The following is a 20,484-nucleotide window of genomic DNA, read 5'->3' as shown; positions in this document are numbered from 1 at the left end:
ATCTCCGTACTGCGATTCCCCACTCGCGGGCATGACCCGAAAGAAGTGTAAGGACATAAGCCACCTTAGCTTCTTCATTAGCGTAACATCGGGGCTGCAGAGAGAACACCAGCGAACACTGGGAGAGAAAGGCTTGACAGGCATTCGGATCGACATCGTAGACCGGTGGATTGTTGGCATGGGGTTCGGAATCTTGGGTCATATTGGAGCGAAGGGCGGAACCCCGGCTTGTAGTCTCTCGCTGAAGGCTATCCACTCATGTGAGGAGTTCAATGACACAAGCGCTGATCGCATCCACATCCTGTGCGTGGTGTTGAGCTGGGTGGCATGCTGACCCAATAAAACTTCCTGCTGTACGAGAGCCGAGCGAAGTGGATCAGATCCCGCTGGATCCATATTTTGGTCAGACTGTTCTGTCAGGAGAAACAGGCTGGATTCAGTTGCGAATTTACACCGAGCTTTATTGAAAGCAGACCACACAAAGCATATGTATTCGTAGGGTCGAGGAAAGCCGGAACCCGAGCGAGAGAATGAGAGGTCGGCAGACCGGATTGCTACACAGAGCGACAGCTCTTTTGACAGCCGAGAAACAGAAATGAGAGCTGGAATCTTCTAGGAGTACTGCATTCGTGAGAAAAGGAGGCAGAGCAAAACAGCTAAAGACCCGACATATATATATTTTTTTGCCCATGAGATACCATAAAATGATTAGCTATTAGTTCAGTAATCTAACGTTCTGCCAGTTTTCACCTGTGATATTGTAACAGTGATAAGAATTATATTTGTATTGAGTCTGAAGTATGCATACGGCTTTTTTTGCGGGAGCTGTTGCCATGGTGAATCGTAATATCTGCGCTCCATTCATAATGGCTCTTTATAGTTGTGGTGCACGCGCTTAATGAGGGAAGCAGGACAAAGAGTACAACCCAATTTGTCCAGATTCTCTGTGGCCGCCATAATCAGGACATTCAGAGAAGAGAACAGGTAAATGTATTGTTTTTCTAATTTGTGCGACTTAAAGTTTACTGTATACATTTTTTATAGCACATCAGTTTGTCAATAGAAAGGGGAGTGGGGGAAAAAGACAAAGAAGATTTACAATACATTTTACATATTAATGTGATGTCCATTACTATTGTTTCTGTATGTATACATTTGTAAGAGCATTTTCCCTTTTGTAGAATTGCAATGAGGGTGGAAGGACTCCTGTGTTCTCCCAACAGCAAGAGGCTGTCATTGTTCATATGGTCCGTCAAAACAATGTCATCCGACTGCGTGAAATATAGCAAAGGCTTGTAGAAGACAATGTAAACTTTGAAGCTATCAACAGTGTCAGCCTTTCTACTATTTCCTGTGTCCTCCATTGCAACAGGGTAAGCATGAAGCAAGTGTACAGAGTACCCTTTGAGTGCAATTCAGAAAGGGTCAAAGATCAACGATATCAGTATGTGCAAGTAAGTGCACACTTTCAGCACTGATGCTTACAGTACAAGTTTGTAGCCTACAGTTATTGTCCTATACTGTTTCTGTAACTGCACTATATTGTAGTGTATGTAAATCAGGAGTGCATATACATATGTACATACACTTTTGCAGAAGTATGTCTTTCTGTAACACTTACAAAACTATTGATCTCTTTTATATATAGAGGGTGTTTGAAATGGATTCCATGGAAAGGCCCCATGAATATATTTTTGTAGGTGAAGCAGGGTTCAATCTGGCGAAGAGGAAAAGGAGAGGCTGGAACATAATTGGCCAACGTGCCATTGTGGAAGTCCCTGGCCAGTGTGGTGGAAATGTCACCCTATGTGCAGCTATAAGCAAAGGGGGGGTTCTCCATCGTAATGCCACCCTGGGGCCATATAACAATGACCATCTTCTTATATTTTCTGGGTGGTCTTCGGAATGTTTTGTTTGAACACGAACAGCAGGATCATCTGCAGGCAGTGCATCCTGTCTATGTTGTGGTTTGGGACCATGTCAGCTTTCACTCTGGTGTCCGAATACGTGAATGGTTCAACATCAACCAGCGATTCGTGAATGATTGCCTTCCAACATACAGCCCTTTCCTCAACCCGATAGAAGAGTGTTTCTCTGTGTGGCGATGGAAGGTCTATGACCGTAACCCATATATAAGGGTAAATCTTTTACAGGCAATGGAATAGGCCTGTGATGACATAGATCTGGAGTGTTGTCCAGGCTGGATCCAGCACACGAGAGGAAGGGACAACATTGCATGTGATGTGGACGAAGTCCTCTGGACGGACCAAGCATGAAGACGGGATGCTGAGGCAGAATGAGTCTCTGACTGACTTTGATTTTGCAATTGCACTATATTTTGTGTAATACACTTTGCATTTAGAGTTGTCTTTGTTTTTTGGGCTTACTTTATTTTTACGCTGAAAATACAAAAATACTTGCAGTATGCCATATATTTGATCTACTGAGTTGTGAATTATTTACTTTTATTTATGGCAAAATTATTTTCTATATGCAATTTTAAAAAAATAAAAATTATCTGTAACTACATGCCCTGGACGCTGTGTTGTCAATTTTTTGATGTAGTGTCTAATGAGTGCTGATGAGTGTTTATATATTGACTGGCTCTGTTTTTGTTTTGAAAGCATTGTTTGGTTTTTGAGCACAGATCAAATGGTTTTGAGGCAAGTGTTTTGGCCAGAAGAGTCAGGGGTTTTGTGAATATAGTAGAAAAACTGGGCTTTGTTTTTCAAGTTTTGAGAATATGGGTGAAGGTTTCAAGAAATGTGTTTTAGCAGTTGTGAAATACTGTAAACAATTCCACAAACAGCATTACCAGCTTCACTTACAGTATTACTAACAAGCCTGACTTTATTTCTGTCACACGGCTACAGAAGCTTGGAAAGTTCTTTTCATACTGTGTAGTAATCTGTATGTTGATGTTCCATTCTGTGAGTGTGTGTGTGTGTGTGAGAGAGAGAGAGAGAGAGAGAATGTGTGTGTGTGTGTGTGTGTGAGAGAAAGAGAGAGAGAGAGAGAGAGAGTGAGTGTGTGTGAGTGTGTGTGTGTGTGTGAGAGAGAGAGAGAGTGTGTGTGTGTGTGTGTGTGTGCCACCGGCTGCTAAACCGGTCTGATCAGTATGATTGTTCAGTCCTGTAAGTGAATACGTTGCAGATCAGACAGACAGGAAAAAGAGCAAAAGAGAATACTGAAAGGGAAAGAGAAATCTACAGCAGCAAAGATAAACAGGGGAGATGAAGATAAAGAGCGGCATAAGGAGAATGGGTAGCAGAGAAGGACAGGGTGAAAGTCTAGAGTTATGACTGAGCTATAAACACAATCACATGTTACTTGCATATAGATATATGGAGGAACCAGTCTAATGAGGCCCGCATGGATTCACTGCTCTCAGAACACACAAATACTCTACCTTATCTTCTGTCTCTGCCATTACAGTAAGTATCTACAGAGGATTAATGTGTGTGTGTGTGTGTGTGTCTGCTTTTATGTGTTTGTTTTGAGTTTTGTTTAATTTTACAAAGATGTGCTTTGGGACAAATGTATACTTGGAGTGGATTTGGGTTTGTAGTTATTATAAATCACTTTATATAGAAACCAAGAGATTATCAAAGTTATGTCTGTCCTCGTTCACACGGTTAGATAAACATTTGTGCAAAGGTGTTATGACTAAAGAAAAAGTAATCACATGAATGCATATTAAGAACAGTAATACTGTGATTGCAGTGCTTTAGTTTGAACTGTTCAGGTATTTGTTTATGCATCCTTTCAAACTAAACTTTCTAAGATTAAACATAATTTCTCTGCAATCGCTATATAAAGGTCATTGTAATTGCAGTTTTTGGCATTGTAATGTACTATCACACCATATAACATGGGCATAATACTGTTTTAATGCTTTCTCAAGCCCTGAACATACATCACATGATGAACACTGTTAAAACTGCCACGTATGTGACTCACAGCTGAAGAGAGTACTGAAGGATTCTGGTATCGAGACTGAATGCGTCAGGCCAGACAAACCTGTTTCGGCCGCCCTTTTTTTCACTCTCCTGTCACTTGGTATTTGTTTTAAAAACAGTGTTTCAGAGCCAAGCTTTCTTTGGAATGGAGCAGATTTTTGCAGAGCTAGGATTGGTCAGGTGTTTTAAGGCAGGGCTTAGCTAAGGATCATTTCACCGGTAATAACAGATTCTTGAGAAGTGGAAAAAAACAAGAGTGCAAAACTAAACTATGCTATGATGCAACCTCCCAACTTTTCTTTTTTTATCAGAATGTGCTTTTTAACTTGCCATCACGTAATTTGCATTAAAGGTGCCATATGCAGAAATTGAGGTAAAAATATCCATAACATGACCTACACGCATCAAAAGAATGAGAAGAAATAAGGGCGATGATGTCATTAAAAAAATGTCAAGTTATAGTGCTGCAGAGATATCAACCTTAATTAGCATTAGCATTACTAGCCCCGGCCCGGCAGGTGTTGTAATACCAGTTTCGGCCGTGGGAGGCGATATGCGGGCAACATAACCACCAGCCAACCTGCAATACACGAATAACTCGCAGGGCGTACCTGAACCCGATGTCAATCGTGTGGAAAGTACAGCCCACTACTTTCAGTTCAGAGAAGAGAGCGGAAGGATAGCTGAAGCCCTTGGCAAAAGACCAACACCCGCTACAGGGAAACAACCGCGCTCGGAATCACAAATCAAATCCGATAAGAATAACTTACCAGAGTAAACATCGGCACTGCTTTTAATCGCTGGAGACAACTGATGGACCTGAAAGAAATGAGGTTCGACTCAGAACTTGCAAGTTAGATGCTGTTAGTATTTCGCTAGAAGTTTGTTTTATATGTTTGTGTATTTGTTTTCGGGAAGTTATAACATAGAAATATATCGAAGGCTGTTCGATAAACGTGCTAATGTTAGCGATGGCTAACCGTAGCTGCGTTTGATAATTAGCTAGCTATAACTTAACGTTACCCATTTTATTATATAGGGCTGTGCATGTCTTTACTCGTGTACATCTCATCAGTAAAGACGCTCCTGTAATTAGAAGTATATCTCCAGCACGTGTGTTCAGATCAGGATTGCCAGGTTTTCACAACAAATCCTGCCCAGTTGCTTCTCAAAACTAGCCCAATCTCGCTTCCAGAAGATTCCCCGATAAAACATTGCTTCCCGGGGTTAAAATATAGTTTTTTTTAGCAGGGTTGCCTTGGTATAATTCGCATTTTAGGGGCTAAATATCACGTTATTTGTATTGGGGTCGCTGTGACCAGCGGACATGAAAAACAACCACCACAGACTTGGCAACACTGGTTGGCATTTACTACACAGAGCAGGAATTCACTGACAATCTATGCAACATCGATGTTAAAATCGCAGGCGATTCTTTGTCGATTTTGAAAGCGATTTTGTGTTAGTTGTCGGTAGACTAAGGCTCTGTGCAGTAACTGCCGCTCCACCTGAACCAGTGTTGCCAAGTCTGCGGTTGTTTTTCATGTCCGCGGTTTGAAGCAATCCCAATAACGTGATATTTACCCCCTAAAATGCTAATTTTACCAGGGAAACCCTTCCCAAAAATTTATTTTATTTATTATTTAACCCCGGGAAGCAATTTTTATCGGGAAACCTCCCGGAAACGCGATTGGGCTAGTTTTGGGCTAGTTTTAAGAAGCAACTGGGCAGGGTTTGTTGTGAAAACCTGGCAACCCTGATCTGAATGCACATGCTGGAGATATACTTCTAATTACAGGAGCGTCTTTACTGATGAGAGGTGCATGAAAATCGCATTCGATTTTTTGCACAGCCCTATTATTATATCATAACTAACCTGCTCTGTCTAGTCTGTTGGTCTCCGTGTCCTCTTTGCTTCGTGGTTTTTCTGTTCGTGAAAAAATTGATGTGTGGCGTGAAAGCGTGTGTCTCACGGTGAATGCTTGAGAGTTGGCACATTAGTTCTCAAGCAGAATAAAGGACAGGTTGATTATTGCTGTTTAGCGTTTGTATTAATCTATGATGTGTTCCTGTTTGCCTACAGGGACATAAAAAAATTAATTAAAAGTGATACGTGGACCAAGGTGTCTGAGATTGTTCATTTTAAGTAAAGGATCCTAATATTTTAATGAGGTTATAACTCCTTGTGGTTAGTCTGCACGAGATCAACAAGCTTGTTTGCTTTGCGGCCGCTTTAAATACAAAATAAGCATTCGATCTACGTTAGAGCGTCTGAGCGCTCACAAATCTTTCTGCAGCGTCGTGAGCAGAGCGGCAAGAGCGATTTTTTACGCTCTAGACGCCGGCGGTGTGAACGCACAGTCAGGCTTCGGCTATGGCTGTAGTGTTGTTGTGAAAGTAGGGGCGGAGCATAGAGACTATGCCGTTTCTCGTTTGTTACTCTAGAGTAGACCAATTCACTTTATTGAGGCATACTGCCCCCATCTGGTATGGAATGTGGAGTATGACTTGATTTTTTTTGCCAAACATTACAGATGGCACCTTTAAAGCAATTTAAGATGTTTTTAAAACACATTCTCATAGCAGACAGATTACATTTTCACATGCCACCAACAATTCCTCAACAAATATAAAATATCATTATGAAATATGATTAAAATATTCATCTGATGGAGGTGACAGAAAGCTGAATTTGTAGTCATTTAGCTATCAAATACATTGAATCAATCAATTACTGTATTAAAACAAATACAACAAACTGTATGTTATTGTTTATAAAGCTTTTATTCCCGATTCACATTTCAGTATGTTGATATGTTATAGGAACATGAATGATTCTCATCTCAGAACTGTATGTCTGCTGCTATGGTAACAAGGTATCTTTTAAAAACAGTAAAATGAACAAATAAAACAATTGGTTGTTTCTTCTTTCTATTTACATTCAACAGGATCTTAATATTCACATTTAAACATCTTAACAAATGATCCAAATATGATCAGAACACACATGGTCAGAATACAAAGGAACAGTATTATGTACAGACATGTTTTATCCAGAGTTATGTGTTCGCTCAACCCCAACTCTACTAGAAGTGATGACCAGCAGTCCACAAAAGAGATAGATTTAATATTTATTCATTATTAGAAAAATCAAACACTCATGTAGTAGTCATTTAGTTTTACCAGTTGATGCGAGATGCTAATAGAACCTGCTTCAGGAGAATACAATTATCTGAACATTTCAAATCATTTCCTCATAAATCAGAGGATTGTGTTGACATATCATGGTTGTGATGCAGGAAATATGAACTTTAGGATTTCAAATATTAGTTTATAAAGCCATTAAACTGACCAGAGCCTGTGTGCCATTGATGTACTCTGCAGAAGTTAAAGGGATAATTCACCCAAAAATGAAAATTCTGTCATCATTTACTCAGCCTCATGTCATTCCAAACCTGTATGAGTTGCTTTTTAATGTTGAACATAAAAGAAGACATTTTGAAGATTGCTGGTAATCAAACAGTTGGTGGTTGCCACTGACTTCCATAGTATTTCTTTTCTTACTGAAGTCAATGGGAACCGCCAACTGTAAATGATGACAGAATTTAATTTTTTTGAGTGAACTATCCCTTTAATGTGGTCTTAATGTATCCCTTGTTCCTGGTTTAAAGAGGACTAATCATTAACTAAGGTTAGACCAGGGGGGTTTTGTTCCAACTCTGCTTCAACACACATACCATGTAGCGTTCAAATAATCCTGAAAGAGTTAATTAGTTGGATCAGGTGTGTTTAATTAATTAATGAATTAATTAATCTAAACTATGCAGTGCTCAGACCCTTCAGGAACTGATTTTGACACGGCTGGGATAGAAACTTGAGTGGACATCTGCTGGATGTTTCCATTCTTTCGTGTGTTCCCCTAAGGAATCTTATTGAGAGTTCACCCCATCTTCTTCCACAGTGTGAGGGACAAATCTCCACACCTTCAACATGTGGGTGAAAATGATGCAGAAGCATGTTTGATGGGAGTTTGTGTAGCTCATTAAAACTGGAGAAATGGAGAAAGATTATTATGTTTCTTGATTGTTGTGATGGAAGTTTTGGGTGGAGGTTGGCAGCTTCATCCACTGGAGAGGAACAGAGAGAGTGAAGGGTATTTGTGCCTCGTTGTGTAGGATAAAACATGTTGCTTGTTCAGTGACTGTAGCTGGAGGGAGGGAGCATTCAGTTGTAGTCCTGGTTGGTGTTAGTTTTGTAGACACTAGTTGAGTAGTATTTTTGTGGTGAACTATTATGTTTAAGGAGCTCTGTCGTTGCAAGTTCGAGGTGGAACTGATGCTCCTTCGTTCAAAGCCGAGACGTCTGAAAGCATGGTAGAGATACGAACTGAAGGAGTGGGATCATCAGGTTATATGTATCTTATGCAGAGCAGTGGTAAAAGAAGCAATGTGCTTCTATGATTGTGTCCAGTGAGGTAGCGTAAATTAAGAAAGAAGAAGAAAATAAAAAGGGACCATAACAGAACCTTGAGGAACACCAGTGATTAGCTGTTGTTACACAGAGACTCCTCCTCTTCATAACGCCTTAAAAAAACCTGCTTATGAGGCAGGACTGAAGCTACAAGAGTATCATAACTATGATGCCCAAGTCATAAAGTTAGCATCTTGACAGAAGAAGGTGTGAACAGCCTTCCTAACACACTCAGCGTCCGAATGCACTCGTTTGCTTGCCTGACACTTTGTGATGACGAAATGAAGGAGGTTGTTGATCTGTGTCATGCAACTGAGAGATTAGTTTGTGTCTGCTCTTAGTTTATGTGACATCATCATACAAACAGAGCAATGTTTTGAAAGCGTTACAGTGTTACAGTGTTGACATCTCCACTTTTCCTAAATTTGTTGGAAGTCAACAAACCAACGATGGTTAAGACTATAGCCCATAAATGCTGCTTTTGCATATAATCAGACGAAGTATGTTAACATCCACTAAATCTCTCTCTGAAGCTCAGGCCATCAGCATCCAGGTGTCGAGGAGCCCCATCACAGCACCGGTTCAGGGAAGTGCTCTTTTCTCTGTGGACATCACATGCACCGGGACTCCAGAAATCAGATGGATGTTCAGTTCTGTGAGCAGACAGCAAAGCATTGCAGCTTGGATGCTCGGTTGCACTGCAAACGTGACGGAAATGTACGAGGGACGAGTGCAGACTCACCCCAACGGCTCTCTAACCATAACAGACCTACGTCTACAAGACTCTGGCTATTACACCATCACTGTGACTGAACCGTCTGGAAGCAGCAAGGACGTGTGTATGGTGTTGACTGTAACTGGTGAGCATGCCGTTTCTGATATATGTACAGACACAAATACCCACAGACGTAATGCTTTCTTCCATCTATCCCGTGTTTGACCTGTATGTTTCAGAGGTGCTGTATGAGGACATCCAGTACTTTATCGTGTTCATCATTGTGTTGGGGACGCTGGCTGCTTTTCTGATGCTGTGCATGTGGCTCTTGAATAAACTACACAACACCATAAAGACCTGCAGACAACAGAGACGCTTGCCAGGTATCAAACTACACTGACTCTCATTTACATTCATTGCAATGCAGAGGTTGTCCCACATCTGTGTTATGTGCATGGCAGCTCAGGCCGTTTGATCCATCAGAAAGAGTGTTTGGCAGAACATGACTGTTTAAAGATGTATGAGATAAGGTGTAATCTTACTTTTCATTTGCAACTGAAACTGAACCGTTGTATTTGCCTTCTGCACAGAGCACAGTGAGACTGAACTACAGCCACTGGGACAGAGACGAACAGATCCCAGATGAGTGATGACCTTCACATCTGCCACAAGCGTTCATTTCCCTTCACAGTCTCAGACGAGTGTAGATCAACATGTTCAATCACACAGACATCAACACTGAACTCTGAACATCGCTGCAGACCACAGCAGGACAATCACATACTTGTACCTGTGTTATTATACATAGAAATGGTCATAGGATATCCTCCAGATGGTGGGACATTATGAATGTTCATTTGTGTGTTCATTTTAATGGATGAATGTTTTAAAAAATCATTGGATATTGCGGGGGAAAGTTTCCATATGTGGTTCAGGTAACAATTCCTGTTTAGTTTACAAATGTCTCTTATGAAACAAAATGATTTAAATATGGCTCAGTGTCATGATTGCTAAATGGGTAACATCTAACAAATATTTAGATAGAAATGCATATTTAATAATTGCTTTTCCCCCCAGATTATTTTTGGAAAAGACGTGTCTGATCTTTTTGGTTGTAAAGGTTCAAAATAAATATATTGGCATAATGATGATTACCTGCACTGGCTGTTCTCCTTTAACGAGTTTCCCTTTTATTTTCATTGTACAGAAGGATTGCTTTTTTCTGTTTGTACAAACGTGACCCTGCAGCACAGAAGCAGTCTGGAGTCTCTGGGGTATATTTGTAGAAATAGACAACAATACATTGTATCAGTCACAATTATACATAAGAAATTATTAGGATATTAAGATCATGTTCAATGAAGATATTTATTACATTTCCAACTACTGTAAATATTTCAAAACTTCACTTTTGATTAGTAATATGCATCGCTAAGAACTTCATCTGAACAACTTTAAAGATGATTTTCTCAATATTTAGATTTTTTTGCTCCCTCAGATTCCAGATTTTCAAATAATTGTATCTCAGACAAATTTTGTCCTCCGAACAAACCACACATCACTGGAGAGATCATTATTCAGCTTCAGATGATGCAGAAATCTCAAATTCCAAAAATATACACTTCAGACTGGTTTTGTGCTCCGAGGTCACACATGTGCTCTCACAACAAAGGAAGAATGCAGAGCTGGTGGTACAAATGTTTTATTTCCAACAAGTGTTTTGGCCATCACTAGCCTTTTAGAAAAATGGCAGAGCGTTATCAAGCGCTGCAGAGATGCATCAGATCAAGGGGAGACCCCAGTGGGCTCTAGGGACAGGGGGTCAGGGCCGCCATCAGCAGCTCCATCTTGTACACAAAGTTCCTTCCCTCCATGCGGCTCCAGTGCACCTCCTTGTAAGGCCCCCTGAGGTGCGTCCATCTGGCGTCCTGCAGCACATCACTCTTGGGCAGCTCTTTGGCTTGACTGCGCGGGAACTGAACCAGCACCTTACAGCCGCTCTCTGGACCGTTGCGCACTGCAGACAGACAGACAGCAGCTCATCATGCATTACTGTTCACAGACCTCCATGCTCAGACCAGCACTGGCTCAGACTCACCTGAGATGGTGTACTCTCCGCTGGGAGACGTGACGGTGATGGCAGAGGCGTTCCCGATGCTCTCGATGGGGCCGAGGCCCACGTGATTACTGAAACTCAACACGTGCCAGCCCATGACTTTAGCCAGCTGCTGCACAGCGTGTACCTGATGCTGGGACATCTGCGCACACACACACACACACACACACACACAACCCCCATCATGACATTATTACACCCAGAGTTTAGAACAATTCAAGATTTGTTTGAAACATGCTCCCCGTGTTCATCCCAGATCAGGATGAGTTTGTTTCTTCATCAGGTTTGTAGAAATGTAGCATTGCATCAGTGTCTCATCAATGGATGCTCTGCAGTGAATGGGTGCCGTCAGAATGAGAGTCCAAACTAGGGGTGGATCGAGATGTGTTTTTCAAGGCTGATGCCGATACAGATTGTAACAGATCAAGTAGACCGATAACCGATACTTTGAACCGATATATGTGTATGATGACAGTAAGTGTCTTCCCTGGAGTTGGTTGAGTGTAGTACTCCACACTGCACTTCTTGCAATAAGGGTAATATAAAGAGAGGAGTAAAAGCAGGGCCACTGTACGCTTCATGGTTAAACCTATGAAGTATGAATACTGTACTGCTCATAACTCCACATTAATGATTTTCTGATGACTAAATCATAACCTACAAGATGGGACTATTCCATTTGATCATCTAATGCACATCAATTGATTTACTTTTTAAAAAATGTATATAGTAGTTGTAAATAATTTAATTGTCTTCATAGCTATATTGTAGTAGTTGTTAAGAAGACTGCAAACATTGGTCATCCTAATCTTGGCCTATGGGAGTTAGTTTTAATTTACAGTATAGTGCTTCATTTTTTGGCAAATAAAGGGTCTACCATTAACATTAAAATGGAAGAAATAGCATATTGTGTGATTATTCTTTTAAACTAAATCTGTAATAATTGTAGTAGTCAGGAGTTTAAGTAAAAACTAAATACAGATCTTTTAACTGAAAATGTTTCCTCGGCCAAAGCCCATTCCACAGCTTTACCCATCACACACACACACACACACACACACACACACACACACACACACACACACACACACACACACACACACAGTTTAAGAGCAGTGTTTGTCTTCCTGTAATTAGAAGCACTTGTCCTAATAATTACAACTATTTAGGAGCACCTTCTGATCAAAAATCAAAAATCCTGATCAAAAATGTACCTTTCTAATACAAGGTGAAATGTGAATATTTTCGTTTTACCTTTGCAATGACATCATTTTAATCTTTCAAATTAAAAAAATTATGTTTATAAGCTTCTTAAAATTTATATTTAAAACAATCTAATATGAAGTAGAATAAGACATAAGTTATCAACCGTATAAAATTAGTATTAACGTATTTTTCGGACTATAAGTCGCATCAGTCCAAAAATACATCATGATGAGGAAAAAAACATATATAAGTCGCACTGGACTAGAAGTCGCATTTATTTAGACCCAAGCACCAAGAGAAAACATTACCGTCTCCAGCCATGAGAGGGCGCTCTATGTTTTCAGGTGTAGACTACAGGAGCACTGAGCAGCATAGAGCGCCCTCTCACGGTTGTAGACGGTAATGTTTTCTATTGGTTCATTTCTCTCGGTTCATGTCAAATTAATTTTGATAAATAAGTCACACCTGACTATAAGTCGCAGGACCAGCCAAACTATGAAAAAAGTGTGACTTATAGTCCGGAAAATACGGGAATAAAAAAAATGTAATCCATCAAGATGATTTTAACTCAAACACATAGAGTCTATAATGCATAATAACACTTCCTCCAGTGAAAGATCTCTCACAGATTAGTTTAGATCTGTTTAAACGCTGCTGGATCTGTGCAGATTTCTCTCCTGATTCAGACCAGAACACTTCTTCACTGGAGGAAGTGTTATTATGGAGTATAGACTCTATGTGTTTGAGTTAAAATCATCTTAATGCTGGATGTGTTTCAGGTTTTGTCTTCTCCAGATGTTCACTGATGGACTGGAGTGCTGTGGATTATTGTGATGTTTTTATCAGACTCTCATTCTGACGGCACCCATTCACTGCAGAGCATCCACTGATGAGACACTGATGCAGAGCTACGTTTCTCCAGATGTGATGGAGACACACACTGGTCCTGGTGTCAGATGAGCGGCGGAGCACACTTCTGTGTCTGTGCACCTGTGACAGCAGGAAGTCCTGCAGCTCCTGCTCCTGGTGTGAGAGCGTGATGACCCGGCCGTCTCGATGCACCACCCTGATCTGCTCCACACCGATGTTCAGCTGCAGCTGGATCGACCTGAGCAGATCAGACACGCAGGGTTCGTTCAGGGGTCATTCACTGCGCTTTTTCCCTCATCACACCTGCGTTTCTATTTTCAGATGTGAGCATTATGGATCGTTCGTGTTTCTGGTGTCTGTTATCAGGTCATACTTGCAGATCTGCTCGTATCCCTGCGAGGTGATGAGCACTTTGACGCTGGACTCGTACACATCGTTGATGTTTGACCAGTGCGCCTGGATCTGAGGGTCCTCTATACGACTGGCCAGTGTGTCGATGGTCCTCGCCGTCCTGAAACAAACACACTTCACTGAGCTCTGGCCAATACACACACACCTGATTAGTCTGTGGTACACCGTCTTCACTGGTCACCTTCCAGAACTACACTGTATCCATACATTACTAGATGATCTTAATGAACACAGGTGCTCACCTGCTCCTCAGGAAGATGTGTTTGGCCTGTTTGATGATCTTCTCCAGGAGTCCCTCGCTCTGCTGCAGCGAGCTGATCTCTGCTTTGTCGTAGGCCATGGGTCCGGCCAGACGCAAGCGCTTGTGACCGAACGGAGCGCTGGCAGGATGAGGCATCACCACCGAGCTCAGCGTCTGCTTGTGGAACTGCACACACACACACACACACACACACACACACACACTCTCAGGTGAGCAGCTCTGGACCCCTGTGTCTGCTGTGACGGGGCTGTACCTCTCGGATCAGCTGGTGCAGGTTGTGCTCTAACACATACAGATGATCGTCTGGTTTACTCTTCTCCGGCGAGGCTCTCTGGCTTCTCTTCTCTCCAGTGGAGTGACAGAGAGAGATGGAGAGCTGCAGACCTGAACACACACACACACACACCAGTCTCTCTGATCACTCTTAGACTTGCACTGTCCCTCATCACTCTGATTAAGTGTAGAAAAATGTTATTTTAAAGCACAGACTCCACAAAGTTAAGACTTTAGCAGCTCTTTATACTTCGAGATAGTTCTGAGGTTACAGATTTAAAATCATAAGATCCAGTAGTTTAACAGCTATGATCTTCGCAGTGTTGATCAGACGAGTGTGTGCGCTGCTCTGTGTGACAGCGTCTGCTGAATGAATGAATGTAATGTGTGTAAATACCAGGAAAGGGCTGTGAGATGATCTGGTTCTTGACCACGATGTGAGGGATCTGTGATTTGATCTGAACAGCTTCACGTGAGAGCTGAGCAAAGATCTCCTTACACAGCAGCACATTCTGAGCCGCCTCCAGCTTGACATGCCACATCTGAGAAGCTGAGAGAACACACACATTCAGGAGAACACCGGCCTTTAGGGAAGCTTCTCTTCACCATCTCTCTTTTATGCCAAAAATCATTGATTATGTTCCATGAAGATATTTAGTAAATCTCCTAATGTAAATATATCAAAACTTAATGTTTGATTAGTAATATGCATTGCTAAGAACTTCATCTGAACAACTGTAAAGATGATTTTCTCAATATTCAGATTTTTTTGCTCCCTCAGATTCCAGATTTTCAGATATTGTCCTCCGATCAAACCAGACATCACTGGAGACTGAACCGGACTCATATGAGGTTTGGTCTTGTTCTCCAGGCTCACATCTACAAAGGTACGTAGTGTCTGAAGCAGTGTTTGTCATCGGTCGCTCTAGCGGTCTTTACCAGGTTTGGCTTTGGGCTGTCTTCTGAAGAGAGTGACTGTGCCGAGGTCTCCGATATCAGGAGACTGCTTCTGGATGGACACCTGGAGAAGCACACACACACACACACACACGGTCATCAGGTGAAACAGCATGTGATGCCAGCTCATCTAGAACCTGTGTCACCTTAATATACGCCGACCCCTCCAGGTCACTGGGGATCTGCACGCTGAGCGGACAGTAATCCTCGGGGATTTTCTTATCCAGGTCGATGTCGGTGTTCTTGATGACCTCAAACGTGCCGTGATGAGGGAACAGAGACCCTGCAGACCAACACTCATGTTAGACAGCTCATCAGATGCACCTTACATTTGTCCTTTCTCTCTGGAGTGTTACGAGCTCTTGGTGCAGGAAGAAGATCTGTAATGTTGCAAACAATGAAATCTCAATCCAAAGAGATATTCTTTATCAAGTCAAGACTCGTCCATGCCCCCTAAAACACATCGTTTAGACACGCCCCCCCATCTCTACATCACTGTGTGGGAAGATTTGTGTAATGCTGCTCAAATGTTCACGGCAAAGAAAGAAGTAACGTGGTTTCAGTAACACAGTTAGAGTTGAAGCAGTCGTGTCAGAGAGATGTGTGTGTATCTAGGAGAAAACAAAAACACTTTATTTGTTTTTCTGAAAGTAAATGCATTTAGGAATCTTTAAGATTATTTACAACAGAACAGAAAGGCATTTTATGGACGACTGTTTCATGAACCTCAGAGAGGAGGTCATTCTGACTTTACTACGACAATCTGCTGCTTCTGAATCAGATACTGGAAGTGTGCTTTAAGTATTTGCTATTGAATGTTAAAATGGAGAGTTTTGCATGTTGCATGTGTGTGTGTGTGTGTGTGTGTGTGTGTGTGTGTGGGTCACATCACAGTAGAGTCAGCTGTCTTAACCGTCCGTGTCTTGTGTACTACAAACACATACGAGCTTCATCACTGTGTCTGTTCCTCTTTCAGGCTTGAACTGATGGTAAAACTAAGGACATTATTAACTGTCTTTACATTTATTTTGAAAGATGAAGCTCGTGATTATGGAAAGGGGTGTTAGATTTCTGACGAGTGCTTGCGGTGTTCGGCCAATCACAATGCACTGAGTCAGTTGGCCAATCAGAGCAGACTACTCTTGTCAGAAGGAGGGACTTTGTAGAAAACTATGTGTTTGAGAGAGACGGGGCATACAGGACCTACAATAATGTACATTGTTTGAAAAATAATGTGTTTTTGAACATTAAAACATGGCAACATATTCTGTTACACCCAATACACCAAATAAAGATCTTTGAAAAGCATCCTATGACCCTTTCACACAGATCTCCACAGACATCAGAGAGGTCAGCGCGCTGATGTATTACCGGCGCTGCGGTAGCTCAGGTCTCCCAGGATCTTGTCTCCGACCTTGCGCAGCTTCCACTGAGAGCGCAGACGCAGCAGCTCCGAGTTGAAGTCCCTCTGTCTGCGCTGCTCCTGGTTCTCCGCCAGAGACTTGTTCAGCTTCTCGGCTCCTTTCAGCAGCAGCTGGGCCGCCGTGGCCAGAGACTTCTTCTTACTGATCAGCTGGAACACCTGCGGGGTCTGAACACTCGCTCGCTCAAAACCACTTACACATTATCAGACTTCGTAAAGGTAAAACTTTAGGAAAGGATTTAAACTTCATTTCTATCAGTGATGTGAACACAGAATATGAAGAATAATCAAAACGGTCATCCGACGGTAATTTGTGTCACTCTGTCCCAGCCCTAGTCCTGAGGAGACGTACCTTGTTGGCGCTGGGGTCCTGGGACACGGGGTCGAGGGCCATGTACTTCTTCTCCTTGAGCACACTGAGCACGTCGTGCAGCACACACATCTCTGTGAGAGCGCCGCGCAGGTTATTCCTCACCGAGTCCCACGGCCACAGCGAGGGCTGGAACTTAACCGCACCTGTCAGCAGAGAGCAGCGCTTGAGTCACGAGCAGACCTCCGCCTCACAGTAAAACACCCCCCACACACCCTCATCCTCCTCCGGCTCCGGCTTGCTCCAGGGCTCCCGGCTCTCCCGCTCCGGCCCGTCCTGCTCCGAGTCAGAGCTCTGGTCGAAGTCGATCCGCTGCGCCAGCTTGGCCAGGTTCTGAGACATGGAGAGCGGAGGCACGTACGTCTCCAGACCGTCCAGAGACACCTCCTGCACCTGACGCTCACACTGAGACTCGATGCTGACCCGCACCGCCGGACCTCCAGACATCATGCTGACCGCTGCAGCTCTGAGACACACACAGAGAGAGAGAGACAGATCACACACTGAGAGAGAGAGAGTTCACAGATGTAGCATTAGGCTCTGTAAACATGCTAACCGAACAAGCTACGGATACTATAATTATAAAGACCAACAGTCAACCAGGTCTGTGAGGGACTGGTTAAAAACTACATCTGCTCCTCCGTCCCTGATACTTCAGACCCTCTTCAGTTTGCTCACTTAATCTTGATACACACACACCGCGCGCGCATCTTAACCAGAATATGGAAATAACTTCTGATCTCACTGCAGTAAATCGATGTTCTTCTTAAAGGTTATTATCTTGTTTTCCAGAAAACAAGACTTCATATTTTCATCTCGATTTAAGGATGTTTTCATATCTCTATTAGAGAACAAGACAAACATGGGCAAATATATTCATGTTCCGCCGTGCACGCTACATTTAATACCATGAAGACTTCACGAATGTAAGACGTTCTGCTTTGATTTAAGGCCTTTATCCGCGGAAGGGAGATTTAGGATGTTAATAACCATTTTAAGACCAGCAGAAATGTGATCTAGGGAGCAAAATAAACCGAGAAACACTGTGTAGTGTCCAGAACTGACGAGGAAACACAGAAGGGTTTGAGACACGGCCATTGATACACACAGAATGATATGAGCGGACAGATTCAGTCATCTCAGAGATTAAATAATCCCACACATACTTACATCTATGAAGAGACTCGGTTTTCTGCTTTTTTTCTCTTTGTTTGCGTTGTAGTTCTCGAGCTGTGCGATTCTGCGCGAACGAGAGCTGCTGCTCAAATATCGCGAGGCGTGGCAGGGGTCAAAGTTGAAACGAGTTTTACGTTTTCATTTATTTATTTATCATCTATTTTGTTTATAAAAGTGATATGTTCATATCAGATTATTTGAATACAATTGACAATCAATCTATCTAGCTATATATATATATTATCATGACAAACATAATTATCATCCGGTGATGGGTAAATTACTCTATAATAATTACTAGTTACTAATTAAATCTTCAACTGTACACATTAATCTCTCCAAAAATAATTAAATTACTTATTAATAATTACTTTCTAAATCCTATATCCACCTCGACAAGTTAATGATTCAAGGATAGACATGAAATGGAGTAGTCCAATTCTCATTATTAACTAAATATTTACTATGACTTTTGCCTCAATACTCCTAATTACTGCTTATTAATACTTAGTAAAGTAGTTGTAAAATGTAAGAATTGGATAGGACTAAGGATTTAGAATAAAGTCTTGCAGAATAAGACATTAATATGTGCGTTTTAAGTAATAATAAGCTGCTAATATCCCAGTAATATTCATGATAGTAACCATGTAGTTAACATCCAGTTTTAAAGTCTAATCAAAATGCATCTTTTTTTATGTCCCCTTTTCACTTTAAATACTTTGGTGAGTTAATAAGAATATTGAGAATAACTCTCACTATTAAATCCACTATTGGATTGTGTATAAATGTTCTACAGTCCATGAACCGTTGTCCTGACATTTTATCCTACCCTGTCAGATTTTCCTATAATATTTTCTGTTATTTTCATCTATATTTGTAAGAAATGATGTTTGCTCTATGTTTCGCGAACAAATAAATAATCAGCGCGAGCTGTTCCGCGGGTGATTTAAACAGCGGAAGTGACGCAGCCTCCGCGCTAAACGAGCCGTTAGACAGTAAAAGAAAATCTGGTTGGAATGTGTCTATGGGTGATATGGAATCACTTTTTAATTTATAAATGTATTTATTTGTTTATTTATTTATATTTATTTAAGGGAAAACATTTGTTATTTTATTATTGGCTATAGTTTTCAAACTTTTAATCATTACGCACTCCACACTCCTATCCAGTAGGCGGCGGGAATGCACAATTTAAGTCGGTTTGCCAAGCAGAAGAAGATGACATAGTAGCTGGATACCCTTTTTTACTGTTTATGCTGCATACTCGAAGAGAACAGTTGCAGACAAGAAGAAGAAGAAGAAGAAGAAGAAGGAGGAGGAGGAGGAGGAGGAGGAGGAGGATGAAGAAGATGATGGTCTCTGAGACTCTTCTCCTTCAGGCGCTTGTGTCTTCATCTCTATTGTAGTGAAACCCCAGTGTGTGATGCTGCTGAACCTCTTCTGGTTCTGTTCTCTGCTTCGGTCTGTCCAGCATGAATCAGCAGCCAGAGGTAACACTGTGTTTGGTGTGTGTGTGACACATGACCTCACTGAGGGCTCTTCTGAGGTCCACAGCTGTGTGTGGATCAGTGATGAAAACTAGCCAAATCTGTGTGTGAGTGAGTGTGTGAGTATGTGTTGATGTCTGAGTGAGTGAATGTGTGTTTGTTTGTTTGTGTGTGAGCGATGATGACAGTGTTTTGCACCTGAAGTACATGTGAGTAACGCGTGTATGGTAATGAAGGTCTCTACACTTGAGCTGAGCTCAGGAGTGTGTATCTCTCTGTGAGTGTGTGTGTGTGTGCGTACAATCAGACGGTGTACACCACTCTCTTCTCTGTTGATCCAGACATCTCTCTCTCGTCCAGGCGGTCTCCACAGGAAGCTGCTCCACGTGTGTCCGGTGAGTCTGGATCTCTCTCTCACACACACACACACACACGTGTCAGCTGGACCCAGAGACTGCAGCAGATCAGAGAGTACAGCACAGTGTCCATGACAGAGTATACGTGTTTATTTTACACACCTATTTGTAATATTGTCAAATTATTTAAAATTTCTTAAATATTAATAAAAAATACAAATACATCAGCTATCAGCCTCTGCATTACAAGATATTGTCATCGGTCGACCGCTACACTTTATACTGGAGTAATGATGATGGAAGATCAGCTGCACATCACACAAATCAGTTGTGTTGTAAAGGACATTAAAATAGAAACCATTATTGTAATAACATTTTGCTAGATTAAGTTTCTTTTTTTTCCTGTATTTCTGATCAAATAAATGTAGCACTG

The 20,484-nt window shown here is 41.7% G+C and overlaps 2 protein-coding genes and 1 long non-coding RNA gene across 3 annotated transcripts; 2 read left to right on the top strand and 1 right to left on the bottom strand.

The window, feature by feature from the left end:
- Positions 1-3,112: 3,112 nt before the first annotated feature.
- vstm5 (V-set and transmembrane domain containing 5) lies at positions 3,113-10,292 on the top strand. Its single transcript, XM_026283044.1, has 4 exons — positions 3,113-3,434; positions 8,963-9,289; positions 9,384-9,527; positions 9,735-10,292. Exons 1-4 carry the CDS (start codon positions 3,362-3,364, stop codon positions 9,788-9,790), a joined length of 600 nt encoding a protein of 199 aa, XP_026138829.1. The 5' UTR covers positions 3,113-3,361; the 3' UTR covers positions 9,791-10,292.
- Positions 10,293-10,830: 538 nt separating this feature from the next.
- On the bottom strand, positions 10,831-18,354 carry med17 (mediator complex subunit 17). The gene is made up of 13 exons (XM_026283043.1): positions 18,203-18,354; positions 17,248-17,498; positions 17,015-17,178; positions 16,611-16,830; positions 15,386-15,522; positions 15,222-15,303; positions 14,680-14,832; positions 14,263-14,393; positions 13,990-14,174; positions 13,710-13,847; positions 13,457-13,574; positions 11,243-11,402; positions 10,831-11,161 (listed from the first exon to the last, which is right to left on the bottom strand). Exons 2-13 carry the CDS (start codon positions 17,480-17,482, stop codon positions 10,953-10,955), a joined length of 1,932 nt encoding a protein of 643 aa, XP_026138828.1. The 5' UTR covers positions 17,483-17,498; positions 18,203-18,354; the 3' UTR covers positions 10,831-10,952.
- Positions 18,355-19,189: 835 nt separating this feature from the next.
- On the top strand, positions 19,190-20,280 carry LOC113115460 (uncharacterized). The gene is made up of 3 exons (XR_003293892.1): positions 19,190-19,267; positions 19,379-19,698; positions 20,037-20,280. It is a non-coding gene; the product is annotated as an uncharacterized LOC113115460 (long non-coding RNA).
- Positions 20,281-20,484: the final 204 nt, after the last annotated feature.

The sequence above is a fragment of the Carassius auratus genome, chromosome 15 (genome assembly GCF_003368295.1).
Source record: "Carassius auratus strain Wakin chromosome 15, ASM336829v1, whole genome shotgun sequence".
Taxonomy (NCBI): Eukaryota; Metazoa; Chordata; class Actinopteri; order Cypriniformes; family Cyprinidae; genus Carassius; species Carassius auratus.
Note: the sequence above shows the minus strand (reverse complement) of the source record. Positions and strands in the feature narration are given on the sequence as shown.

What these genes read in the sequence shown, in the direction of transcription:
- med17 (XM_026283043.1), bottom strand. Translation starts at nt 17,482, where the DNA reads ATGATGTCTGGAGGTCCGGCGGTGCGGGTCAGCATCGAGTCTCAGTGT. An exon ending in GGAGCCGGAGGAGGATGAGG is followed by an intron (nt 17,179 to 17,247) that starts GTGTGTGGGGGG and finishes CTCTGCTGACAG; the next exon opens with GTGCGGTTAAGTTCCAGCCC. An exon ending in CATCTCACAGCCCTTTCCTG is followed by an intron (nt 14,394 to 14,679) that starts GTATTTACACAC and finishes GTGTGTGTTCAG; the next exon opens with GTCTGCAGCTCTCCATCTCT.
- vstm5 (XM_026283044.1), top strand. Translation starts at nt 3,362, where the DNA reads ATGAGGCCCGCATGGATTCACTGCTCTCAGAACACACAAATACTCTAC. An exon ending in CTTCTGTCTCTGCCATTACA is followed by an intron (nt 3,435 to 8,962) that starts GTAAGTATCTAC and finishes CTCTCTCTGAAG; the next exon opens with CTCAGGCCATCAGCATCCAG. An exon ending in TATGGTGTTGACTGTAACTG is followed by an intron (nt 9,290 to 9,383) that starts GTGAGCATGCCG and finishes TGTATGTTTCAG; the next exon opens with AGGTGCTGTATGAGGACATC.